At 48.4% G+C, this 23,621-nt stretch overlaps 1 protein-coding gene across 1 annotated transcript in view; it reads right to left on the reverse strand.

Annotated features, from left to right (window-relative positions):
* PREX1 (phosphatidylinositol-3,4,5-trisphosphate dependent Rac exchange factor 1) overlaps nt 1-23,621 on the reverse strand; it is a 215,545-nt gene that overhangs the window by 22,803 nt on the left and 169,121 nt on the right. Inside the window, exons 15-24 of the mRNA XM_038750022.1 lie at nt 19,725-19,797; nt 12,961-13,103; nt 11,636-11,728; nt 9,601-9,749; nt 8,071-8,156; nt 6,762-6,898; nt 5,400-5,556; nt 3,265-3,452; nt 1,548-1,709; nt 457-667 (exon numbers count right to left, since the gene is read on the reverse strand). Of these exons, the coding sequence (XP_038605950.1) occupies nt 457-667; nt 1,548-1,709; nt 3,265-3,452; nt 5,400-5,556; nt 6,762-6,898; nt 8,071-8,156; nt 9,601-9,749; nt 11,636-11,728; nt 12,961-13,103; nt 19,725-19,797 (1,399 nt within the window). The remainder of the gene's footprint in view (nt 1-456; nt 668-1,547; nt 1,710-3,264; nt 3,453-5,399; nt 5,557-6,761; nt 6,899-8,070; nt 8,157-9,600; nt 9,750-11,635; nt 11,729-12,960; nt 13,104-19,724; nt 19,798-23,621) is intronic.

A 23,621-nucleotide genomic window follows, 5' to 3' on the forward strand; every position in this document is an offset into this window, starting at 1 on the left:
CCCCCTCCCTAAAAGCCTCAACCCTCTCCAAGGTCAACACAGGATCAACTCGGAACTGAGATCTCACCTTCGCTAAGGGCAGTCACATCTGGCCCTCGCCCCACCTTGCATTTCACCCACGAGACCCAAGCCTTCCCCTCCTCCAACCCCACAAAGGGCAGCATGGTGCAGTTGGTAGAAGGCAGGATGGGGAGTCAGAAGGTCATGGGTTTTAATCCCGGCTCCGCCACTTGTCTGCTGCGGGACCTCGGTCGAATCACTTCGCTGGGCCTCAGTTCCCTCATCCGCTAAATGGGGATTGAGACCGTGAGCCCCTTCTGGGACAGGGACTGGGTCCCACCCGATTTGCTCGTATCCACCCCAGCGCTTAGTTCAGTGCCTGGCACAGAGTAAGCGCTTAACGAACACCACAGTTATGCCGCCACAGACGCTGAATGCCGGAGGGCTGCTAGACACCTTGTTCCGGGTCGAGGCCGATCAGAGAGGGCTTCCGTCCAAACCGGATGCTGAAGGAGCGCCCGACCGACGCGGTGCTCTTGGGGTACGACACCTCCATGAGGTTGATGTAGCAGTTGGTGGGGTAGAAGTCCGTGCTGCTGAGGAGGTGAGGCTCCAGCGGCGTCTGCTTGAAGGGGGGACTCACCTTGGCCTTCAGTTGCTCTGCAAACTGGAAACGGACAAGGATTCCCGATTCCCTCCGCCACTGAGAAGCAAAGCGTGGCGGGACCCGGGTCCTGCACCGGGTTGGAAAGTCTCATCCCGTTCCCAGTTTGGGAAACTCCTCTCTCCCTGGAGAAGCGGAGGGCCTATCCAAACCGCTGACCACCGACAGGGAAAGCGTATGCTAATTTCTCTTGTTCTGTACTCTCCCAAGGGCTTAGAATAGTACTCTGCACATAATAGGTACTCAAAAAATACCACTGATTGATTCACTTGTACTTCTCAGGCACTTAAAACACTGCATGTACTCCTAAAGGCCCTCAAAAAATACAATCGCTACTACTATTTCATCGCTCATGAGCTCTTCTCACAGAAGCTGAAAATGATTAGCCAACTCAAACCAGCCAATTTCACTACTTCTGAGCAGTTCTGCCTGGAGGGCTGAGTTCGAATGCTGCTTTCGCCACTAACTGGCTGTCCTTGATTATTTCCGGGCCTCGGAGGTTCCACCTGCTTCCTCGCTGACCAGTCGGTTAGCCCGGTAACAGACTAATCTCCCTCTAGACTGTAAGATCGTTGTGGGCAAGGAACACGTCTGCTTATTGCTATTTTGTATTCTCCCAAGCACTTAATACAGTGCTTTGCACACAGTAAGCACTCAATAAATAAGACCGAATGACTGAACGTGTCTGTTTATCGTTATATTGTACTCTCCCAAGCGTTTAGTTTAGTGCTTTGCCCACAGTAGACGCTCAAAAAATATGACTGAATTGAAAATCGGGGCCTCCTGCCAGCTCTATTTGCTCTGCCCCAGACCCAACGCAAAGCCTTCTGCAAAGAACAGAGAGGGCCGGCCTGGGACTTGGGCATGTGCTGGGCACCAGTACCTTCTTATAGCTGCAAATTCTACGGTCGGTTCTCTCCAGCTTGGTATCGCAGATGTTCCAAAACTCAAACTGGGGCATCGTCACCACGGCGTTGCCCAGCGTCAGAAGCCGCTGGCAGTTCTCAACAAAGAGTCTGTCCTCCGCGGCGAAGGCCTCCAAAATCTGGAAGAAAACGGTGGCGTCACATTCATTCATTGATCCAATCGTATTTATTGAGCTCTTACTGCACGCAAAGCACTGTACTTAGCACTTGGGAGAGTCCAAAATAACAATAAATGGACACATTTCCTGCCCACAAGATTAAAGTTTAGAGTCAATTCAATTCAATCGTATTTATTGAGCTCTTCCTGTGGGCAAAGCACCATACTAAGAGCTTGGGAGAGTCCGATACAACAATGAACGGTCACATTTTCTGCCCACAGTGAACTTACAAGTCTAGAGTCTAGAGTCTGATTGAGTCCAAAGCTTAAGTGTTTTCCTGGGGCTCCCTCCCCAGGGGCCAGGACCTCCCCCCTGCTCTTCCTTCCCATTTCATAGATAGAGGCCACTAAAATGCTGAGAACATGATCTTCATAGCCTGTTTTCCCCCTTTGCAGGTGAAGAGGAGAAAAGGACTGAAAAGGAGGGTCCTCAAATCTGAATACCCAGCACGGCTCTCCCTTGGAAGAGCCAAAGGGTGTAACGCTAAGCAGTATGGCCTGCATGAGTCCTTGCAGTTTCCTGAAGTGTCTTCCCATTCTAGCATTCTAGGTATTTAAGTCCCTGGGCATGGAGCTCATTGCCATCTCCAGGCAGACCAGGAGAAATGGGAATGGGGTGGGGGGGACTTGGGAGGGAACATGGTTCAGCTGTCTGTTTTGTTTTATTTTTTAATGGTGCTTGCTAAGTGCTTGCTATGTGCCCAGCACTGTTCTAAGCACTAGGGAAGATATATGTTAATCAGGTTGGATGCAGTCACTGTCCCACATGGAGCTCACAGCCTAAGCAGGAGGGAGTAGGATTTAATCCCATTTTACAGAAGGGGCAACTGAAGCCCAGAGACTTGCCCCAAGTCACACAGCATGCACGTGGCAGAGCTGGAATTAGAACCCAGATCTTCTGACTCCCAGGCCCGGGCTCATAATAATAATAATGGCATTTATTAAGTGCTTACTACGTGCAAAGCACTGTTCTAAGTGCTGGGGAGGTTACAAGGTGATCAGGTTGTCCCACGTGGGGCTCACAGTCTTAATCCCCATTTTACAGATGAGGTAACAGGCACAGAGAAGTGAAGTGACTTGCCCAAAGTCACACAACTGACGATTGGTGGAGCCAGGATTTGAACCCATGACCTCTGACTCCAAAGCCCGGGCTCTTCCCACCAGGCCACGCTGCTTCCTCCGGAAAACCGAGGAAGGGGGCGAGAAACCGCGTGACCCTGTAGGCGTGATCGGCTCCACCTCCCACCGAACTCAAACCCCTTCCCCGGGGCGGGGGAGAACGGGTGTTTGAGGCATCTGCCAATTTGGTCAAGGATGAAGCACTCCAGAACCCCAGTGGGAAGACACTGTGGCACCTGCAGACATGGAATGGACAGAGAGGGGAGGAGCGCTGGGTCTCTCCCAGGACCTAAGCACTTAGTACAGTGCTTTGCACAGAGTAAGCACTCAATAAATACAACTGAATGGAAGGGCATGTCACTCCCAGGGCGAGCATGGCCTCACGGGAGACCTTGTACCTTGGCGGTCAGGCCAAAACAGCCTTTGGGCTCCACGATCTTCTCCAGCACGTAGCACCTGATCCCCGCGGTGCTCACGTATTCGTACACCACCCCGTGCTCCAGATGGATGTTGTCCACCGTCAGGCTGACCAGTTGGGTGTCCTCACCGATGGTCAGCTGGGACCCCGCGGACCGCGCGGGAAAGTCTGGATGGGAAGATAAAGCTATTACAACCACTGGGACCCAAAAAGCCCAAACGCACTATGCCCCGCAACTTCTCCCCGCTGTAATTACCCCTATTCAATGCATTTTCTCTTTCTTTCATCCTCTAATGACTATCACTGTGGTATTTCTTGAGTGCTTACTAGGTGCCAAGTGCTGGAGTTAGAGACAAGATCAGATCCCACAGGGGGCTCACAGTCTAAGTAGGAAGAGAACAGGTATTGAATCCCCATTTTGCAGATGAGGGAACTGAGGCACAGAGAAGTTAAATGATTTGCCCAAGGTCACACGTCTCAACCCCATTTCACGGGTGGAGCTGGAATTTTCAGGGACTTGGCCCAAGTCAAACACACCCACTAGAAGCCAAGTCCGAACACTTCCTCCTCCATTAGGCTTAGATGTAACCATTCGGTATGGGAGGCTGAAGCAGTGTGGCTTATGGGAAAGAGCACAGGCCTGGGGAGTCAAAGGACAATGGGTCTGCTGTGTGACCTTGGGCAAGCCACTTCACTTCTCTGTGCCTCAGTTACCTCATCTGTAAAATGGGGATTAAGACTGTGATCCCCATGTGGGGCAACTTGATTATCTTGTATCTACCCCAGCACTTAGAACATTCCTTGGCACATAGTAAGCACTTAACAAATACCATTATTATCATTATTGAGCGTGAGTCACCTGCAAGCTGAAGAAGCCATTTAGAAAATTGATTTCATTCACTTTGGGTGGACAAATTGGAATGACCAAAGAGAAGGAGTACAGGCCTGAAAGTCAGAGGATCTAGGCTCTAATCCAGGCTCTGCCACCAGCGTCGGACCCTTCGAGCCTCACCTCTCAAAAGGCCCCAGTTGTGCTCTTTCTGAGAAATAACCTTCCATCTCAGGGAAAGGGAGACTTCCCCACCCAAGGTGGGGAGAACTTTCTATTTTCCAGAATGCTCTGGGATCTGGTCCAGCCCTTGACAAGCAAAGGCCCACAGCAACCCTGAGCTGAGGGACAGGATAGAGAGGTCTGTGCCACACGAGGTGCTTGCTTGCTCAGCGTGTGGGTGGTCTACATTTGCTGCCCTATCCCACTTGGTAATGAATCGTTAGCTTGGAGAGAAAGACAAATTGCTGCCTGTTTGGGCAGTGGCACCGATATATGTCAAATGGGGTCCAGATGTTCTCACAGCAGACACATCACCCTGGCTCCGGCATCCCCTCATTTACACATCGCTTTGGCCCATCCTGTGATTTGGGGCCTCTGGTCACGGGTGGAGGCTCCCCGGGACAGTACGAGGTCTTAATTTCCAGTCCCGCAAGGACCCAGCTCACCTCTCTCATTGGAGAAGACAGGGGAGGGCACACAGGGCAAGGAAGTCAGAGAGAAGAGGAGACGGCTCTAAGCCAAGCGGTGGTTTCAGAAGGACGCCATTACCGACCAACAGGATGATTCCACTGGTCTGTGGTTCTAACCAGAGCCCCAAGTCCTTTGGGGGTGAATGGTTCCCACGGGGTTTGTCCACAAAACCCCCAAGTACCCCAACCTGGTTCTGACCCAGGACTGGAGAATCGATGAGTCACTGGTGGAAAGGAGCTGGAGTTAGCATGTTGGGAAAATAGGGGCGTCCTTTCAAGTCTCTCCACACCCTTCAGGTTTAAATGGGCCTTTGAACCCTGACCTCCTTCCGACACCTCCACAGTAGTGTTCCCTGTGAAGGCCCTTCTACTTTGGGAGGAGCAGTTCCAGAAGGACTGACACAGGGCTAAAGAATCCTCCTGCATTTCTCCCCTCTTCACATGGCAGGGTGCCCCCCAACTTCTCAGAAGTTGGCAGAGCCTCCGTCTCCAAGGCCCGGATCGGGTTTGGCCCGGTACGGGAACCATGAAGCAAGCCCTATCAACCAAATTCCCTCCCACCAACACCCTCTGCATCACCTGTGTCACACTGACCTTCCTCCATTGCTCCCAATCCAAGATGGTCACCTCCTGCAAACTCGTCACCGGTGGTCTCAGAGAGACTGCCATTGAGGCACATGTCAGGGCCCAAACGGCATGCCCCCTCCTCCTCCGCATCTTCTTGGGTGCTGTAGATCCACTGGTACAGGCCCTGGTGAGAGAATGAGGACCCACGCAGTTGGGAGATTCCCTAGGAGATCTCTTCCTACTACACTTGGTGGGGACTTCATAATACTAATAACTAAAAAAAATAAGTTTAGCCTTTGTTAAGCACTTACTATGTGTCAGGCACTGTACTAAGCTCTGAGAGTGGGTACAAGCAAACTGAATTGGACGCAGTTCCTGTTCCACATGGGGTTCACAGTTTTAATCCCCACTTACAGATGAGGTGACTGAGGCACAAAGAAATAACTTGCCCAAGGTCACACGGCAGACAAGTGGCAGAGCCGAGATTAGAACCTAGGTCCTTCTGAATCCCAGGCCCGTGCTCTATCCACTGGCCTTGCCGCTTCATGGAAGTACTGAGGTAAAAATCTCTCCTTGGCAGGTGTAGGTGTGGCCTGTTATTCTCTCTGTCAGAATCTTATAATTGCTCAGCCACAGCTGCTACCTTATGGACTGAACCCTACTGGCTGAAACTATCAACCTTGCTCAATATTATTCTGTACAGAGCACTTGAATAATAATACTAATAATTGTGGTATTTGTTTAGCACTTTCTATGTGCCAGGCACTGTACTAAGCACTGTGGTGGATACAAGCAAATCAGATTGGACATAGTCGTTGCCCCAAGTGGGGCTCATGAACAGAGATGAGACACAGGGGGACAAGGAGAACATTTATTGAGCAGCCACTTGGTGCAATGCACTATACTGTGCTCTTGGGAAGTACAAAATAATGGAATGCCACAGTCCCTGAAGGGCTTGGGAGTTGGAGGACATGGGTTCTAATCCCAGCTCCACCAATTTTTTTTAATGGCATTTATTAAGTGCTCACTATGTGCAAAGCACTGTTCTAAGCGCTAGGAGGTTACAAGGTGATCGGGTTGTCCCATGTGGGGCTCATAGTTTTAATCCCCATTTTACAGATGAGGTAACTGAGGTACAGAAAAGGTGGGTGACAAGAGTCAGCTGTGTGACCTTGGGCAAGTCACTTAACTTCTCTGTGCCCAGTTCCCTCATCTGTAAAATGGGGATTAAGACCGTGAGCCCCCTGTGGGACAACCTGATAACCTTGTGTCTACCCCCGTGCTTAGAACAGTGCTTGGTACATAGTAAGCGCTTAACAAATGCCATCATTATTATTATCATTATTATTAAGGAGCTTCCACTCTAAAGAATATTAGTCAGAACCTCACCAGTGCTTCTTGTTGCTTGCTCCGGAATGCCAGGAAGTTCTCCAGAACCTCCACGTAGCTGTCGTTCATCACGTTGTTGCCATTGACTTTCAGAATGCACTGACCGGACTGGAGCCCCGCTGCAGCCGCCTCAGAGCCTGTGGGGAGACAGAGACACAGATAGAAAGCGAGTCTGTGGCCAGGAAAGCCGTGCACCAGCTCAGGAGAACCACAAGGCAGGGGAAAAGGGGAAAGGGGAAGGGGTGGATCTTAATTAATCGACAAGGAAGAGACCCTTTAAAAGCAAAGACCTCTGGGAAGTTCTGCCCCACCTCATAAAATTATTTTAATTATATTTGTTAAGCGCTTATTATGTGCCCAGCTCTGTATTGAGCACTAAGGTAGAGGACTGGACAGAGTGTATGTCAATCAATCAATCAATCAATCAATCGTATTTATTGAGCGCTTACTGTGTGCAGAGCACTGTACTAAGCGCTTGGGAAGTACAAGTTAGCAACATATAGAGACAGTCCCTACCCAACAGTGGGCTCACAGGCTAAAAGATAATAATGGTATTTGTTAAGCGCTTACTATGTGCAAGGCACTGCTCTAAGCGCTGGGGTAGATACAGGGTGATCAGGTTGCCCCATGTGGGGCTCACAATCTTAACCCCCATTTTACAGATGAGGGAACTGAGGCCCAGAGAAGTGAAGTGACTTGCCCAAAGTCACACAGCTGACAAGTGGCGGAGGCGGAATTTGAACCCACAACCTCTGGCTCCAAAGCCTGGGCTCCTTCCACTGAGCCACGTCCAAAGCCTGTCCCACATGGAGCCCGTTTTACAGATGAGGGAGCTGAGGCCAAAGAATAATAATAATAATTGTGGTATTTGTTAAGCACTTCCTTCGTGCCAGGCACTGTAGTAAACAGTGCAGTGACACACCCAAGGTCACACAACAGACAAGTGGTGGAGCCGGGACTAGAACCGGTGGAGTGGTATCCACTAAGCCATTCTGCTTCTCGTTTTCCTTCACACTGCATTTTGCTGGAAAAAATTCCTCTCCGGAAACGTCTCTTCCGGGGTACGGATGAGTAGGGACTACTGCTCTCCCACTGTGCTCACCCCTCAGCACTCCAAAACTCAAGGGGCCGCCAGGAGCCCAGAGCTGTGATGATTGTGGTATTTGTTAAGCATTTAATATGGGCCAGACACTATACTAAGAGCCACAGTAGGTAGGAGGTAATGGGGTTGGACACAATCCCTGTTCCAAATGGGGGTCCCAGTCTTAATCCCTTGTCTGGCTCCTTGCTGCTTCTAGTCCCAGCTCACCTCTCCCCACGGCACGGACGTAGGGTGGTGCTTCTCCTCGGATCTGGAAGCAGAGCAGATTGGGCCGGTCTGGGACTTTAATAATCCTAGGAAAAGGACAGAGGGAGAAATTAACTCGAAGAGGAGCACTTCCCCATGCTTGAGAATGACACTCCTTAGAGGGACATGTTAACAGATGGTGCGCCTCCCCTTTGTAAACTGTCATAAAACCACAATCTCTCCTGGAAGCTCAATCGATAGTATTTACTGAGCAGCCGCTATCTGCATAACACTGTACTGATCACCTGGGAACACACAGTAGAGTTAGTAAGCATGATCCCTGCCCTCAAGAAGGTCACTAAATAGCAGGGATGACTTGAAAGCAAATTACAATCCATCAGTGGTATTATACAATGCAGAGCATTGTACGAAGCGCTCAGCACTGTACTACAGAGAGGAGGAGGAAGAAGGAAAAGAAGGTGGGATATGCACAGGGTTTGGTGTGTTTAAGCCTTCCAGTAGGTAAGGTGTGTGCAGAAGTGGTACAGGAGGTTGCGAGTACTTGAGTGATCATGCAACACAGAGATGAAGCGGCAGTTAGCGGGAATAGAAGGTGGGGGAAATGAGAGATTAATCAGGGAAGGCCTCTTGGAGAAGTGATTTCAAAAGGGCTTTGAAAATGGGGAGAGCTGTGTGATCTGTCTGATGTGAAAGGGGAAGGAGGTCCAGGTGGGGGGAGGATCATCATCATCAGTCGTATTTATTGAGCGCTTACTATGTGCAGAGCACTGTACTAAGCGCTTGGGAAGTACAAATTGGCAACATATAGAGACAGTCCCTACCCAACAGTGGGCTCACAGTCTAAAAGGGGGAGACAGAGAACAAAACCAAACATACTAACAAAATAAAATAAATAGAATAGATATGTACAAGTAGAATAAATAAACAAATAAATACAGTAATAAATATGTACAAACATATATACATATATACAGGTGCTGTGGGGAAGGGAAGGAGGTAAGATGGGGGGATGGAGAGGGGGACGAGGGGGAGAGGAAGGAAGGGGCTCAGTCTGGGAAGGCCTCCTGGAGGAGGTGAGCTCTCAGCAGGGCCTTGAAGGGAGGAAGAGAGCTAGCTTGGCGGATGGGCAGAGGGAGGGCATTCCAGGCCCGGGGGATGACGTGGGCCGGGGGTCGATGGCGGGACAGGCGAGAACGAGGTACGGTGAGGAGAACGAGGTAGGGTGAGGAGAACGAGGTACAGTGAGGAGAACGAGGTACGGTGAGCAAGAGGTCTGTGGAGGGAGATGAGAACGAGGCAAAGTGAACACGTTAGTTGGAGAAGAACAAAGAGGACGAGGTGGAGGGTGGTGGGAGAAGAGAGTGGCTGAGCATGAGGGAGAGAGCCGATCTAGTGCCTCAAAGCTGAAGGTTAGGACAACATCCAGGACAAGCAGAGTGAGTGGGGATGGACCCAAATCATTGCCATGTGTCATGGGCAACAGTTCCCAGAATCCAACAGGCCCCTTCCCAGCTATCCCTGGATACTTACTCTTTCGCTTTGGTGGCTACCAGGAGCCGGAGGGGCCTCCGCGAGCAGAAGGACTGATTCAAAAGGGTCTCCACCTCTGAGAAGGGGCGCAGGAACACCAGGTCCTCATTAATGGAGTAGATCTTCCTTCCCACCTGCAGGCCTGCCATCTGTAAACCACACACAGAATCCACCCGGGATGCATTACGGGGAAATAGCGGGGTAAGGGGGAAATAGCGGGGTAAGGATAGTTGTCCGAGAGGAAAAGTGGAGAGCGTTCGGCTCCTTCCAGACCAACCGGGTACGAGAGAAGAAACTATTCAGAAATCAGGGGAATCACTGTTTGCCTGGAAATAGTCTCCTCTGGTTTCTGGCCTTCCAGTGACCCTTAGGGCATGGAAACCAAGAGGCTTGTAGCTACCAGGTTGGTAGTTTCTAGTTGGGAGAGTTTTTATGAAGTACTTTCTGCATGCCAAGTACTGTGCTAAGCCCTGAGACAGATCCAAGGTAGACAGATTAGACCCAGTCCCCGTCTCACCAGTGGCTCATGACCGAAGAGGTAGGGAGAACAGGTGGCTTATTCCCATACTGCAGGTGAGGGAACTGAGGCCCAGCGAGGTTAAGTAACTTACCCATTATCGCACATTAGGTCAGTGACAGAGCTCCCGGGTCTCCGGCTTCCAATCCTGCTAGACTGTGCTACCATTACTCATCCATCAATTATACTTAATGAGTGCTTACTTTATGCAGAGCACTGTACTAAGCACTTGGGAAAGGACAACATAATAGAGTTGGTAGGCACAATCCCTGCCCACAAGGAGCTTATAGTCTAGAGGGGGAGACAGATATTAAAATTAATTACAGATAGGATAAGCAGCGAAGTATAAGGATAAGTGCTTATTACAGAGCTCTGCACATAGTAAGCGCTCAATAAACACAATCGAATGAATACTCACATAAGTGTCGACCAACTCTGTTGTATTGTACTCTCCCATGCACATGGCACAGTGTTTTTCACATAGTCACCACTCAATAAATATGACTGACTGGCAAGTGCTCCGGGGCTGGGGTAAGTGTCAAAGTGCTGAAGCATCCTTCTTCATACTCTGAGCTTCCACAGATCCCAGCCCTTTTGGATCCCCAAATAAGTTTTGGATCCCTTAAACGTTAAATATCCTTAACATATCCTTAAATATCCTTAACAGATGAGCTTTAAATAACTTTTGCAAAGCAAAACTAAGATCACAGTTTAGATAAAAGAAAGACTTAACCGTGGTCTCTGTAAATGCACCCCACGCCTGAGCTTCTCCCCAGATAATAACAATGATCATTACTATTATTATTATTATTTTAAGCGCTCACTACATGCCAAGCCCTGTACTGAGAACTCGGGTAGATACAAGATAATAGGGTTGGATCTAGTCCCTGTTCCATATGGGACTCACAGTCTAAGTAGGAGGGGAAACAGGTTTTACTGATGAGAAACCTCACTCAACTGTGTGACCTTAGGCAAGTCACTTCACTGGGCCTCAGTGACCTCATTTGTCAAGTGGGGATAGAGAATGTAAGCCCCACATGGGACAGGGACTATCCAACTCAATTTGCTTGTATCCACCCCAGCTCTTAGTACAGTGCCTGGCACATAGTAAGCTCTTAACAAATGCTTGTTAAGAGAAGCAGCGTGGCTCAGTGGAAAGAGCCTGGGCTTTGGAGTCAGAGGTCATGGGTTCAAATCCCGGCTCTGCCAATTGTCAGCTGTGTGACTTTGGGCAAGTCACTTCACTTCTCTGTGCCTCAGTTCCCTCATCTGTAAAATGGGGATTAAGACTGTGAGCCCCCTGAGGGACAACCTGATCACCTTGTAACTTCCCCAGTGCTTAGAACAGTGCTTTGCACATAGTAAGCGCTTAATAAATGCCATCAAAAAAAAATGCCATCATCATCATCCTCTTTATTCTCATCACTAGAAAGGGACAGAAAGGTAAATTTCAGAAGCCGCTTTCCTTGGCCTGGCTCCCAGACATCCAGAGGTTCTTATGCGAGAGGAATAACTCACCTCAGCGAGAGACCCTCTCTGGACAGACTTCACCACGATTGCCTTGTTTTTTTCTTCAATGTCGAAGCCATAGTCCTCTTCCTGAGGTGAAATCTGAAAACCAAACCAGAAGAAGTTACCCACCTCGGGCTCCCATTCACTTCTCTCCGCATGGGCTCTTCCCATAGTCTCTTTCTTCCCTCAGGTGGGGAAAAACTCAACAGCTGGTTGGTCGTGGAAGGAATTACGGACTCCTCTTGGCAAAGCGCTGGCTGGGAATTCTGGGAGGTGGAACGTTTTGATGGATTGGTAGATGTTGGGGACTTATCTCGACGGGACAGACCGATAGCTAACTCAATGAGGGTGGAAGAATTCTCAACCTCAACTTGAAAATGTTGCCTGCATCTTCCACCTGCCCAGGCCTGAAGTCTAAGGGAGGTTGAACTGGCAAGAGACCAGTAGGCCCCATGCAGGAGAGAGCTCAATTCCTAGTCCTTCCCAAAAGAGGACCAAAACAAGACCTCTTCCCCAGCCCAGATACCAAAGTAGGAATCTCCACTGCCAATTACCTCCCTGAGTCAATAATTACATCATTTGTCGAACGTTTGCGATGTTGTACTTCTACTGTATCACACTTTCCCAAATGCTCAGTACAGTGCTTGGGAAAGTTCAAAGCACTGGGGAAGCTATATGACTATCAGATTGGGCACAGTCCCTGTCCCACACAGGGCTCGCCTTCAAATTTATCTCCATCCTACAGGGGAGGGAAATGAGATCTAGAGAATTTAAGTGACTTACCTAAGGTCAAATAATAGTTCAGTGGGAGAGCTGGCACTAGGATCTGGATCAGTCTTTTTCTTGATCCCCTGCTCTTTCCACAGAACCGCACTGGCTCCCCAGTTCAACAAACTGAGAAACAGCATGGCGTAGTGGATGGAGCATAGAACTGGGAGTCAGAAGGACTTGGGTTCTAATCCTGACTCTGCCAACTTGTCCGCTGTGCAACCTTGGGCAAGTCACTTCTCTGTGCCTCAGTTACCTCATCTGTAAAATGGGGATTAAAACTGTAAACCCCATGTGGGACATGGATTGGGGCAGCTTGTATCTGCCCCATTGCTTAGTACAAGCCTGGCACATAGTAAGCACTTAACAGATACCATAAAAAAATAAATGCGGTAAAACACTCCCCTCCCCAAGATAGAATCCCAGGGATTAAGGTGTAGTGGCTTGGAATGACATCACAGTGAGAAGATTGTTAGGGTCTTAAGGAGGAATGTCAGGTGGGTAAGGGGGAAGGGAGAGGCAAGGAGGAAGAAGGGAGTTGGGGAGGGGTACACTGCTCCTACCAGCAGGCTCTTGGCTATGATGTTTTCAACCAGCTTGAAGTCATTGCGGAGTTGCTTGTTCCTCGAACTCGTCCCCTCCATCTCTTCATCAGCGTGGAAGCGGAAATATTGGGATTCATCTTTGAACTCACTCTTCTCCAGGACTGAAAAGCAGAGGAAACACAACACACAGGGAATCCGCATTTAGACACGGCCCGATCCCAGTCTGACATAAAGTGGGAAACATAAAGCTCGGGAGAAACGGAGAAGGAAGTTACTCAGCGATGAACCTCAGCTCTGAGGAGAATCAGAGATCAACGTCATTGGCCTGCTTGCTTTCCAGAGATACTCTTTTGGTCTGTGAGTCCCATGTGGGATGGGTTTGTGCCTAATCTTCTTATAGTTTATGTAGAACAGGGTCTGTGTCTAATTCATTCAATCATATTTATTGAGTGCTTACTGTGTACAGAGCACTGTCTAATCTAATTACAGTTTGCCTAACTCACTGTTTGGAACCGGGCTCTGACCAAATTATTAATTATGACTCTGTCTAGGAATACCTTATGTCTCTCCGGTGGTCAGTTTCCAGGGAATCACAAATGATCTCTGAGGGAGAAAAGCTGCCCTAATCTCCCTCCAGTGTCCCACACTGGCTCCCACCCCAAGACAATCATGAGAGAACACTTGAGAAAATGTGAGAACTCCAAGTAGTGGAGCTATCAAAAGCCTTGCTGGGACATAACCAAAAGTGCGAGATAATAATTCTGATGATGAGTCAGAGGTTGTGGGTTCTAATCCCGATTCCGCCACTTCATTAGTGCTAAGATAGATAATAGATAATCAGGTTGGACACAGCACCTGTCCCATATGGGGCTCACAGTCTAAGTCGAAAGGAGAACAGGGAATGAATCCCCATTTTGCAGATGAGGAAACTGAGGCACAGAGAAGTGGCTTCCCCAAGGCCACACAGCAGACAAGTGGCAAGATTGGGATTAAAATGATTCCCAGGCCCATGCTCTTTCCACTAGGCCACACTGTGTTTTATGTGAGGAAATTGAGGACCACAGAGGTTAAGAAATCTTTCCTGAAGTCTCACAACACACCGGTGACAGAGTTGGATTAGAACTTGTGCTTTACGATGCCTCAGTGAAGCTGCCCTTCCACTGAATCAGAGGCAGAGTTGGCTTTCCTAGATGACCCTCCTGTCCTTTAAAAGCTATGGTGCCCAAAAGGAAACACGATGGAACTCCTGACCCCTAAGTGATGTCAAACGGATAGTCCATTACCCTCTTGTCCTCCTGGTGATCCGGGTCTGCAGGACCCATTGCTCCCATTATTCCGGCACCATCTGGTTGGCAGGGGCACCACTTCAGAAGGACCTCTACCGCTGCCAACCCCAAGATTCAGTTAGGCCCTGGACATATTCCCAAGGCCTCCTGGCAGCCTCTCTCCTGTTTTACATCCTTTATAAAGAAGCGGCATGGCCCTGTGGATAAAGCATGGACCAGAAGGACCAGGGTTCTAAAACTAGCTCTGCCACTTGTCTGCTCTGTGACCTTGGGCAAATCACTTTTCTGTGCCACAGTTACCTTATCTGTAAAATGGGGATTAAGACTGGGAGCCCTATGTGGGATATGGGCTGTATCAAACTCCATTAGCTTGTGTCTACCCCAGTTCTTAATATCTTTTATCTTAATATCTCCTTTTAAAAAAGGAGAGAGAAGGGCTCGCTGGACTTTGTGAAGACCTCTCCCTTCTTCCTGCAGCCTGGGTTGCTGAGTCCTGACTAAAACAAATTTCCCAACAAGAATCTGGGTTGGGTATGGGTGTTTTTTACTCTCCCAAGCGCTTAGTACAATGCTCTGCATACAGTAAGTGTTCACTGATTTCTGCCGGAGGGCAGAAAATCCCTCAGAGAATCAGAGGCGGTATGAAGAAAAGGAAGAAACACAAACCCAAAAGTAGCTGGGGAAACGCCAGAGAGAAACAACTCAGCCCCAAATTGCGAATCCCTTGAGCAATCTTGCTTGAGTAGTCAGTGCTTCTCTTTCCTTCTGAGTATTATAAGCCCTTCCCCTTCCTCTCTCACAAGTGCACCCTGGGGACGCAACAAGATTACTGAGGTGAAAGAAAGCCCTTTGGAAATACTAAAGCACATTATAATTTCAAGGTACATTACTATTACTGTTCTTATGATCAAGGTACTGCGTTATTATCATCATGTTTTCTTCCACTCCTCCCCACGGCCAATAATATATCTTCTCCCCATGTTATTGTTGTCATTTGGTGGCAACGAGCTACAGCCCAGGAACCAAAAGATATGATGCAGGCCTGGTCTGGGATGCTCTCGACATGCTCATAGCACTGTCTGGGAGGAGACGGGATGCCCAGAGTGAAGAAATGACTTCTCCTCTAGATGCATCAGAGCCACCAGTATTGTTAGAGTATGTAGCAAATGCTTGCTCTGTGAGAAAGCACTGAGATGAGTAGGGAATGAGCCGTTCAATAAAAACCAACAGGAAATCAGTCACGTGATTTCAGCTTTTCTTCTGGGGGTCTGCAGAGCCCAGAAGCCCAGCATCTAAGATGGTAAAAGGGGTCCATGACACTCCAGGCTTACCCAGACTACCCATGGGACCTGACAATGATCTCATATCTATACTATGCTTTTCTTATGCCAACCTATCCACTGTGCCTCAATTTCATCTACCCAGTCACCACCCCTTCACCCACATCCTGCCTCTGGCCCGGAACACACTCCCTCTTCATATCCGACAGATTACATCTCCCCTCCCCACCTTCAAATTCTCATTAAAATCCCATCTCCTCCAAGAGGCCTTCCCCGACTAAGCCCTCGTTCTTCCTACTCCTTCTCCATTCTGCAAAGCCCTTGCACTTAGATTTGTTTGCTTTTTCACCCCACCCCCATAACACTTATGTCCAGATCTGTAATTTATTCATTTATATTAATGTCTGTCTCCCCCTCTAGACTGTAAGCTCGGTGTGGGCAGGGAATGTGTCTGCTTACTGTTATACTGTACTCTCTCAAGCACTTAGTACAGTGATCTGCACACAGTAAGCGCTCAATAAATATGACTGAATGAACGATTGAATTAATTAATTAATGTAAATCCTTCTGGACTGGGAATAAGTCTACTAACTCTATTATATTGTACTCTCCCAAGCTCTTAGTACAGTGTCAAAGCACACAGCAAGCACTCAAAGAATAACACTGATTAGCCCAGCACTTGGCGAAAACTCTTGGTTCATAGTAAGTGCTTAACAAATTCCATCATTGTTTTTATTGTATTTATTTCACTTCTCTGTGCCTCCCTTGTGTCATCTGTAAAATGGGGGTTGAGCCCCACATGGGACAGGGACTGTGTCCAATCTGTTTAGCTTGCATGTACCCTTAGTATTCATTCATTCATTCATTCAATGGTGTTTATTGAGCGCTTACTGTGTGCAGTGCACTGTACTAAGTGCTTGGGAAGTACAAGTTGGCAACATAAAGAGACGGTCCCTATCCAACAACGGGCTCACAGTCTAGAATGGGGAGACAGACAACAAAACAAAACATATTAACAAAATAAAATAAATAGAATAGAAAATATGTACATGTAAAATAGAGTAATAAATACGTACAAACATACATACAGGTGCTGTAGAGAGGAGAAGGAGGTAAGGCAGGGGAGGGGGAGGAGGGGGAGAGGAAGGAGGTATAATAATAGTAATGATATCCGTTAAGTGCTTACAATGTGCAAAGCACCGCTCCAAGCGCTGGGGAGGAAACAAGGTGACCAGATCGTCCCACGCAGGGCCCACAGCCCCCGTCCCCACCCCACAGATGAGGCAACCGAGGCCCAGAGAAGCGAAGTGACCTGCCCAAAGTCACACAGCTAACTGGCAGAGCCGGGATTTGAACCCATGACCTCCGACTCCCAAGCCCGTGATCTTTCCACTGAGCCACGCTGCGCCTCTAACGCTGCGCCTTATTATTACTAGGTGCCAAGCACTGTTCTAAGCGCTGGGGTAGATTCAAGCTAATCAGGTTATCTCACGTGGGTCTCACAGTACAGTGCCTGGCATATAGTAAGCCCTTAACAAATACCATTATTATCCCCTCCTCGAGACTTTAAGCTTGTGGTGGCAGGGACTGTGTCTGTTTATTGTTTTATTGTACCCTCCCAAGGGTTTAGTACAGTGTTCTGCACAAAGTAAATGCTCAATAAATATGACTGAATTAATTATTGGAAAGGGTGAGGGCTGCCCTGAAGCCAAGACTTCAGTCAACGGGCAAAGCGATGTTCTGTAATGTCATCTCAAGGCACTGTTCTGGGTGCAGAAATTCCTGGCCAGTAGGTCCCAGAATCATCCTCCCCTCTCAGCCATGATTCTAGTCGGCTATACCCACAATCCAGTCCCTCACGCCCAAGGTCAGCCCAGCTTTGCTTGTGAGGGAAGATAATTAGGATACCGCCCTGAACTGCTATTTCTGGGTTTCATTTCTGTGGAGTGAATTTCGGTGAGGTTTTCCCCCCTCAGGCCACATCCTGATTACACTGAAGCAGGGGGAGAAATTGCAGGACACGGACTCGTGCAAGGGCCTTGCCTCACTATGCTCTGGGTCCACGTTCACTGATACCACCGGCACCAAAACAGTCTAAAATGGGAAAGATGAATCAAAGAGCAGGGTCAACCACAAAACACAGGGTGGAACTGACCTCCCAGAAGCCTCCTCTGACAACGGGGCCGCTGGCGCTTGGCTCTTGGGCCTTGTAACGAGGTTTCTGGGGGAGGAGGGAGGCCTGGGGAAGGCTTGCCTCGGTCTTTGGGAAAAGTCCTGCTATAGGTGAGGATCTGGAACCAGTTAAGAGAAGTCGATTTCACATTCCACAGAGGGTAAGTACAGTAACATCTGGTCCTGAGGAGAAGGGAAACCGAGCAGGTAGCCCACGGCCCCGAGCTTGGGTTTGGGGAGGAAGGGGCCTGTTTTCTGTCCCTACGCCATATCCCCTTCCCAGAAGGCCCCATCCACCGACCTATATCATGACCTTCCCTTCCTTCACAACCCAAATGAAAAACAAAGCTTAATGCCCTGGTCACCACTTGTAAACAGCTAATAGATTTATACATATACATTTCACGAGGAGCAGTGTGGTCCCGTGGAGACGGCACAGGCCTGTGAGTCAGAGGACTTGGGTTCTAATCCCAGCTCTGCCAGTTGCCTGCTGTGTGACCTCGGCCAAGTCGCTTCACTTCTCTGGGCCTCAGTTTCCTCATTCGTGAAATGGGGATTCAATGCCTGTAATCCCCATGTGGGACAGTGCCCAACCTGATTAACTTGTACCTATTGCAGTGCTTAGAATGGTGCTCGGCACATAGTAAGTGCTTAATATGATAATAATAATAATATTGCCAATTTTTCTCTTCCCCTTCCCTTTCCAGTTCTTAGAATACTAGGCCCACAGGGGCAGGGTCCTCATTTCATATTAAATTACATTCATTCATTCAATCATATTTATTGAGTGCTCACTGTGTGCAGAGCACTGTACTAAGTGCTCGGGAAAGTACAATACAGCAATAGAGACAGTCTCTGCCCACTACATAATTCATTAAGAACTCACTCTGCCAAGCACTGTACTAAACTCTGAAATAAGTAAAAAATCATCAAATGAAACTCAGCCCCTGTTCCACATGGGACTCACAATCTATGAGGTGGGGAGAATATTATTATTATTTTTATCTTTATTATTACTATGATTATTGTATTTGTTAAGCACTTACTATGTGTCAAGCACCGTTCTAAGCACTGAGGAAGATACAAGTTAACCAGGTTGGACAAAGTCCCTGCCCGCCATGGGGCTCACAGTCTCAGAAAGAGGGAGGAGGACTGAATCCCCATTTTACAGATGAGGAAACTGAGGCACAGAGAAGTGAAGTCACTTGCCAAGGTCCCACAGCAGATGAGCCGGGATTAGAATCCAGGTCCTCTGACTTCCAGGCTTGTGCTCTTTCCACTAGGCCATGCTGATTCTCCATATGTATCTTATCCTCGATTTAATAGAAGAGGAAAGTGAGACCCAGAGAGGTTGAATGACCTAACACAAGCAGTCCAGGGGCAAAGCGGGGAATTAGATCTCCTGAGATAGAGCCCCAGGTCACGCACACTCTCTCTCTCTCTCTTGAGAAATTGCCGGCTTGCTCACTCAAAGTTATTAAGCAACTATTATTTCTATTACTGCTGTTGCTGGGCCTGAAGTCAAGAGTGTGGGGGTTTTATTGGTTTCCCACTCCATGACTACTCTGGGGAATAAAAGGGAACTGATACATTTAACTGCACTAATCTGGGAGAGGAATGAACAGCACAGACAGCAAGTCAGAAGTAGTATGGCGTAGTGGAAAGAGCCCTGGCCTGGGAATCAGGGAACTTGGATTCTAACCCCAGTTCTGCCCCGTCAGCTGTGTGTGACCTCGGGACAGCTATTTCCCCGTGCCTCAGTTCCCTTATCTGAAAAATGGGGATAGAATACCTGTTCTCCACCTGGTTAGACCTACAAGTCCCAAGTTGGACAAGGGCTGTGTCTGACCGGATTATTGTGTGGGTTCCCATTGTTCAATACAGTGCTTGGCACAGAGTAAGTGCATAACAATGCCACAGCCATTATTACGGCTATTAGGGAGCTATGTCAGATAGGACCAGCTGAACGGTAGGTACGCAGGTGTGAGTATCTGTGAGGGGGAGGTGAACCGACCTCCTGGGGCCAACAGAGGGATGGAATTACCGTGGTGCATGAAGCCATTGTTGCAGAGCCCGACGCCCAGCGCCACAGCCTCCTCTCGGGTCTGGCAGTCTCCCTGGCAACCAAAAGACAACGTTAGTCACCTCGGAAAACTACCCTCCCCTAAACAAAATCTCATCACCCCTCTCCATGGCTCCTCGGGCAGGGCTGGAAGTAGCAGGTGCTCTCTGGAGGACAATAGCAGCGAGGAAAGTGGGGTGCTCCTTCTCTCCAGCTCCCATTCAACTCTATATGAAGCGTCCAATTCCTCCCACCCTCCCGAGGGGCCAGGGAGACGAAAGGAGGCGGCTTAGGGAAGCCATGTGGCCTAGTGGAAAGACCACAGGCCTGGGGGTCAGAGAACCTTCAACTGTATTTATTGAGCACTTACTATGTGCAAAGCACTGTACTAAGCTCTTGGGAGAGTATGATGTAGCAATAAACAAACTCATTCCCTGCCCACAACGAGCTTCCAGTCTAATCCCAGCTCCGCCACTTCTCTGCTGTGTGACTTTGGGCAAGGCACTTCATTTCTCTGTGCCTCAGTTCCCTCATCCGCAAAATGGGGATTCAATGCCCGTTCGCTCTCCTACGTACCTGTGAACCTCTTGTGGGACCTGGTTATCTTGTATCTACCCCAGTGCTTGGCACATAGTAAGTGCTTAACAAATACCATACTTATTATCATTCAAAATAGCCAGGAACCACTTTGCAACACTCACACTCACATGTAGAAATGCCCATCTTTCTCCGCATCTAGGGCAAATGGATTCAATCCCTACTCTAGATGATTCTGGCACAATTCCCAGAACATCCTCCTATCTCTCTCTCTCTCAAAAATCAATCAGTCGTACTTAGTGAGCACTTACTGTGTGCAGAGACATGAAAAACATCATAGCCTGTCATTTCCAAAGGTCTAGTTAATTTAGTTTCTACACTGTGCTCTTGTTTTTCATAAGCACCAGAGATACCAACGGGGCCACTGATTCTTTTATTCTCTAAGGGGCCATCCATCTATAATCAATCACTATATTAAGCTCTCACTCTGTGCAGAGCTCTGTACTAAGCATTTAAGGGTTACAATAGTTTTAGTAGATACAATCCCTGCTCACAGGGAGCTTACAATCCAGTGGGTTCTTTACTGAGTGTGGTCTACACTGAGTGTCTACTGTACTAAGAGCCTGGGGAAACTACAACACAATTAGAACACATGATCCCTGCCCTCAAGGCGCATACAGATAAGTGGGGAAGACAGGCCCTAAAATTGTAGATGGGAGAAGAAGGGAAAGAGGACACGTATTTGAGTTAACGCTTAAGTAATAGGCTATATAAAATATGTCAAAAGTGAAAGCTCATTGTAGGCAAGGATTGTGTCCACCAGCTCTGCTATATTTTACTCTCCCAAGATCTTAGTAAGGTGCTCTGCATACAGTAAGTGCTCAATGAATACAACTGATTGATTGATGGACTGATTGATTGAAAGGCAAGGAGACCCAGGGAGATTTGAGATCTGGGAACCAATGGGTGACATGAGTATGATCCCTTCCAGCTCTAACGTTTAAAATTTTCACCCTGCCACACCACTGATGATTTCTTGACTTCGCCAAGCTGCTTACACCTGCCCACCCCCCACCTCAAAAAGTCCAGTTTGTCTCCCTCTCAGCCTGGCAGAAGATCTTGTGTGTCTTCATAATCAAGTCACTTCACTTCTCTGTGTCTCAATTCCCTCATCTGTAAAATGGGGATTATTAAGATTGAGAGCCTCATGTGGGACAGGGTCTGTGGGCAACCTGATTTGCTTATATCTTTGACAGCATGGCACATAGTAAGTTCTTAACAATTACTATTACTATCGTTATTATTATTATTATTATTAATAGCAGAGAAGCAGCATGGCTTAATGGAAAGAGAGTGGCTTGGCATGGCTTGGGAGTCAGAGGTCATCATCATCATCATCAATCGTATTTATTGAGCGCTTACTGTGAGCAGAGCACTGTACTAAGTGCTTGGGAAGTACAAATTGGCAACATATAGAGACAGTCCCTACCCAACAGTGGGCTCACAGTCTAAAAGAATAATAATAATTGGCATTTGTTAAGTGCTTACTATGTGCAAAGCACTGTTCTAAGTGCTGGGGAGGATACAGGGTGATCAGGTTGTCCCACGTGGGGCTCACAGCCTTAATCCCTATTTTACAGATGAGGGAATTGAGGCCCAGAGAAGTTAAGTGACTAGCCCAAGATCACACAGCAGACATGTGGCGGAGTCAGGATTCGAACCCATGACCTCTGACTCCAAAGCCCAGGGTCTTTCCACTGAGCCACGCTGCTTCTCTGGCTCCACCACTTGCATCCTGTGTGACCTTCGGCAAGTCACTTAACTTCTCTGTGCCTCAGTTCCCTCATCTGTAAAATGGGGATTAAGACTGTGAGCCCCATGTGGGACAACCCGATTATCCTGTATTTACCCCAGCACTTAGAACAGTGCTTGGCACATAGTAAGCATTTACAAATACCATTATTATTATCATTATTATTATTATTCGATAATGAGACGGGGTGAATGCTCACCATGGGAGGGTGGTAAAGTACTGACAGCAGAAGCAGTAGCAAAGTCACTGCAGGTGATGGAAAGAGGAGAAGGAGGAAAAGGAGGAGGACGAATTGAAGGAGGAAGAGGAGCAGAGTGGGACAGTGGAAGAGTCGAGGAGGCAAGAAGGGTCAGAGAGTCATTTCAGTGATTATTTCCTTTCCACAGAGAGGGAGGGTACCTGCAGAAGCCAGAATCTTCCTCCTGCTTATCTCTTACAGCCTCAAGCCCACGGATTTCCATGGTAACAGCTCCTCCGGAGAGCTCAAGGAGCAGCTCTCTAAGAGTCAAGTGACCCATAGTGGGAAATGCTTTCAAAGCTCTTGGAGGAAACTAGTTCTGGATGGCCGGCCCTCTCTCTGCTCAGGCAAAAGGAGGCTCAGCCCATCTGCTCTGTTGCTGGTGGGCTTGACAACCGCCAACCCCCACCCTCTCTCCACCTGCCCCTCTCCCAACACAACACACACACACATACACACACTTCAAATTTAGGAGCAGTTGTGCTGAGCTCATCCAGGGAAGGAAGAGTGGTGGTGGAGGATGATGAGGGGAGATGGGACAAGTGGAGAAGGCGTGGAAAGTGGGGGAAATCAATCGATGGTATTTATTGAAAGCTTACAGCGTGCAGTGCACTGTACTAAGCACTTGGGAGTGTACAATATAACGGAGTTCGTAGACACGTTCCCGGCCCAGGCGATGAAGGGAAGCAAATACTGAGAAGCAGCATGACCTAGTGGATAGAGCACGGGCCTGGAGTCAGAAGATCATGGGTTTTAATCCAAATCCACCACTTGGCTGTGTGTGACCTTGGGCAAGTCACTTTACTTCTCTGGGCCTCAGTACCCTCATCTGTAAAATGGGGATTGAGACTGTGAGCCTCACGTGGGAAAGGGATTGTGTCAAGCCCGATTTGTTCGTATCGACCCCAGCGCATAATACAGTGCCTGGCACATAGTAAGTGTTTTACAAATGCCATAATTATTATTATTATTATTACTGAAAGAGATATGGCAGGAACCCAGAAGACCACCAGTCCCGCAACTCATTAAAGTAATGGCTTATATGGGAAAATGAGAACAGGCCTTTAAAACTCCAATCGTCATACTGATGCGGCTACATACCTGGACAGCAGTCACACTCTGACAGACCCAGCCTACACCCAACCAGAGAGCATCATCGCCTAGCGGATAGAGACAGGCCTGCGATTCAGAAGGTTATGGGTTCCAATCCCTGCTCCCCCACTTGCCGGCTGCGTGACCTTGGCCAAGTCACTTCACTTCTCTGGGCCTCAGCTCCCCCATCTTTAAAATG

Source organism: Tachyglossus aculeatus, chromosome 8 (assembly GCF_015852505.1).
Source record: "Tachyglossus aculeatus isolate mTacAcu1 chromosome 8, mTacAcu1.pri, whole genome shotgun sequence".
Taxonomy (NCBI): domain Eukaryota; kingdom Metazoa; phylum Chordata; class Mammalia; order Monotremata; family Tachyglossidae; genus Tachyglossus; species Tachyglossus aculeatus.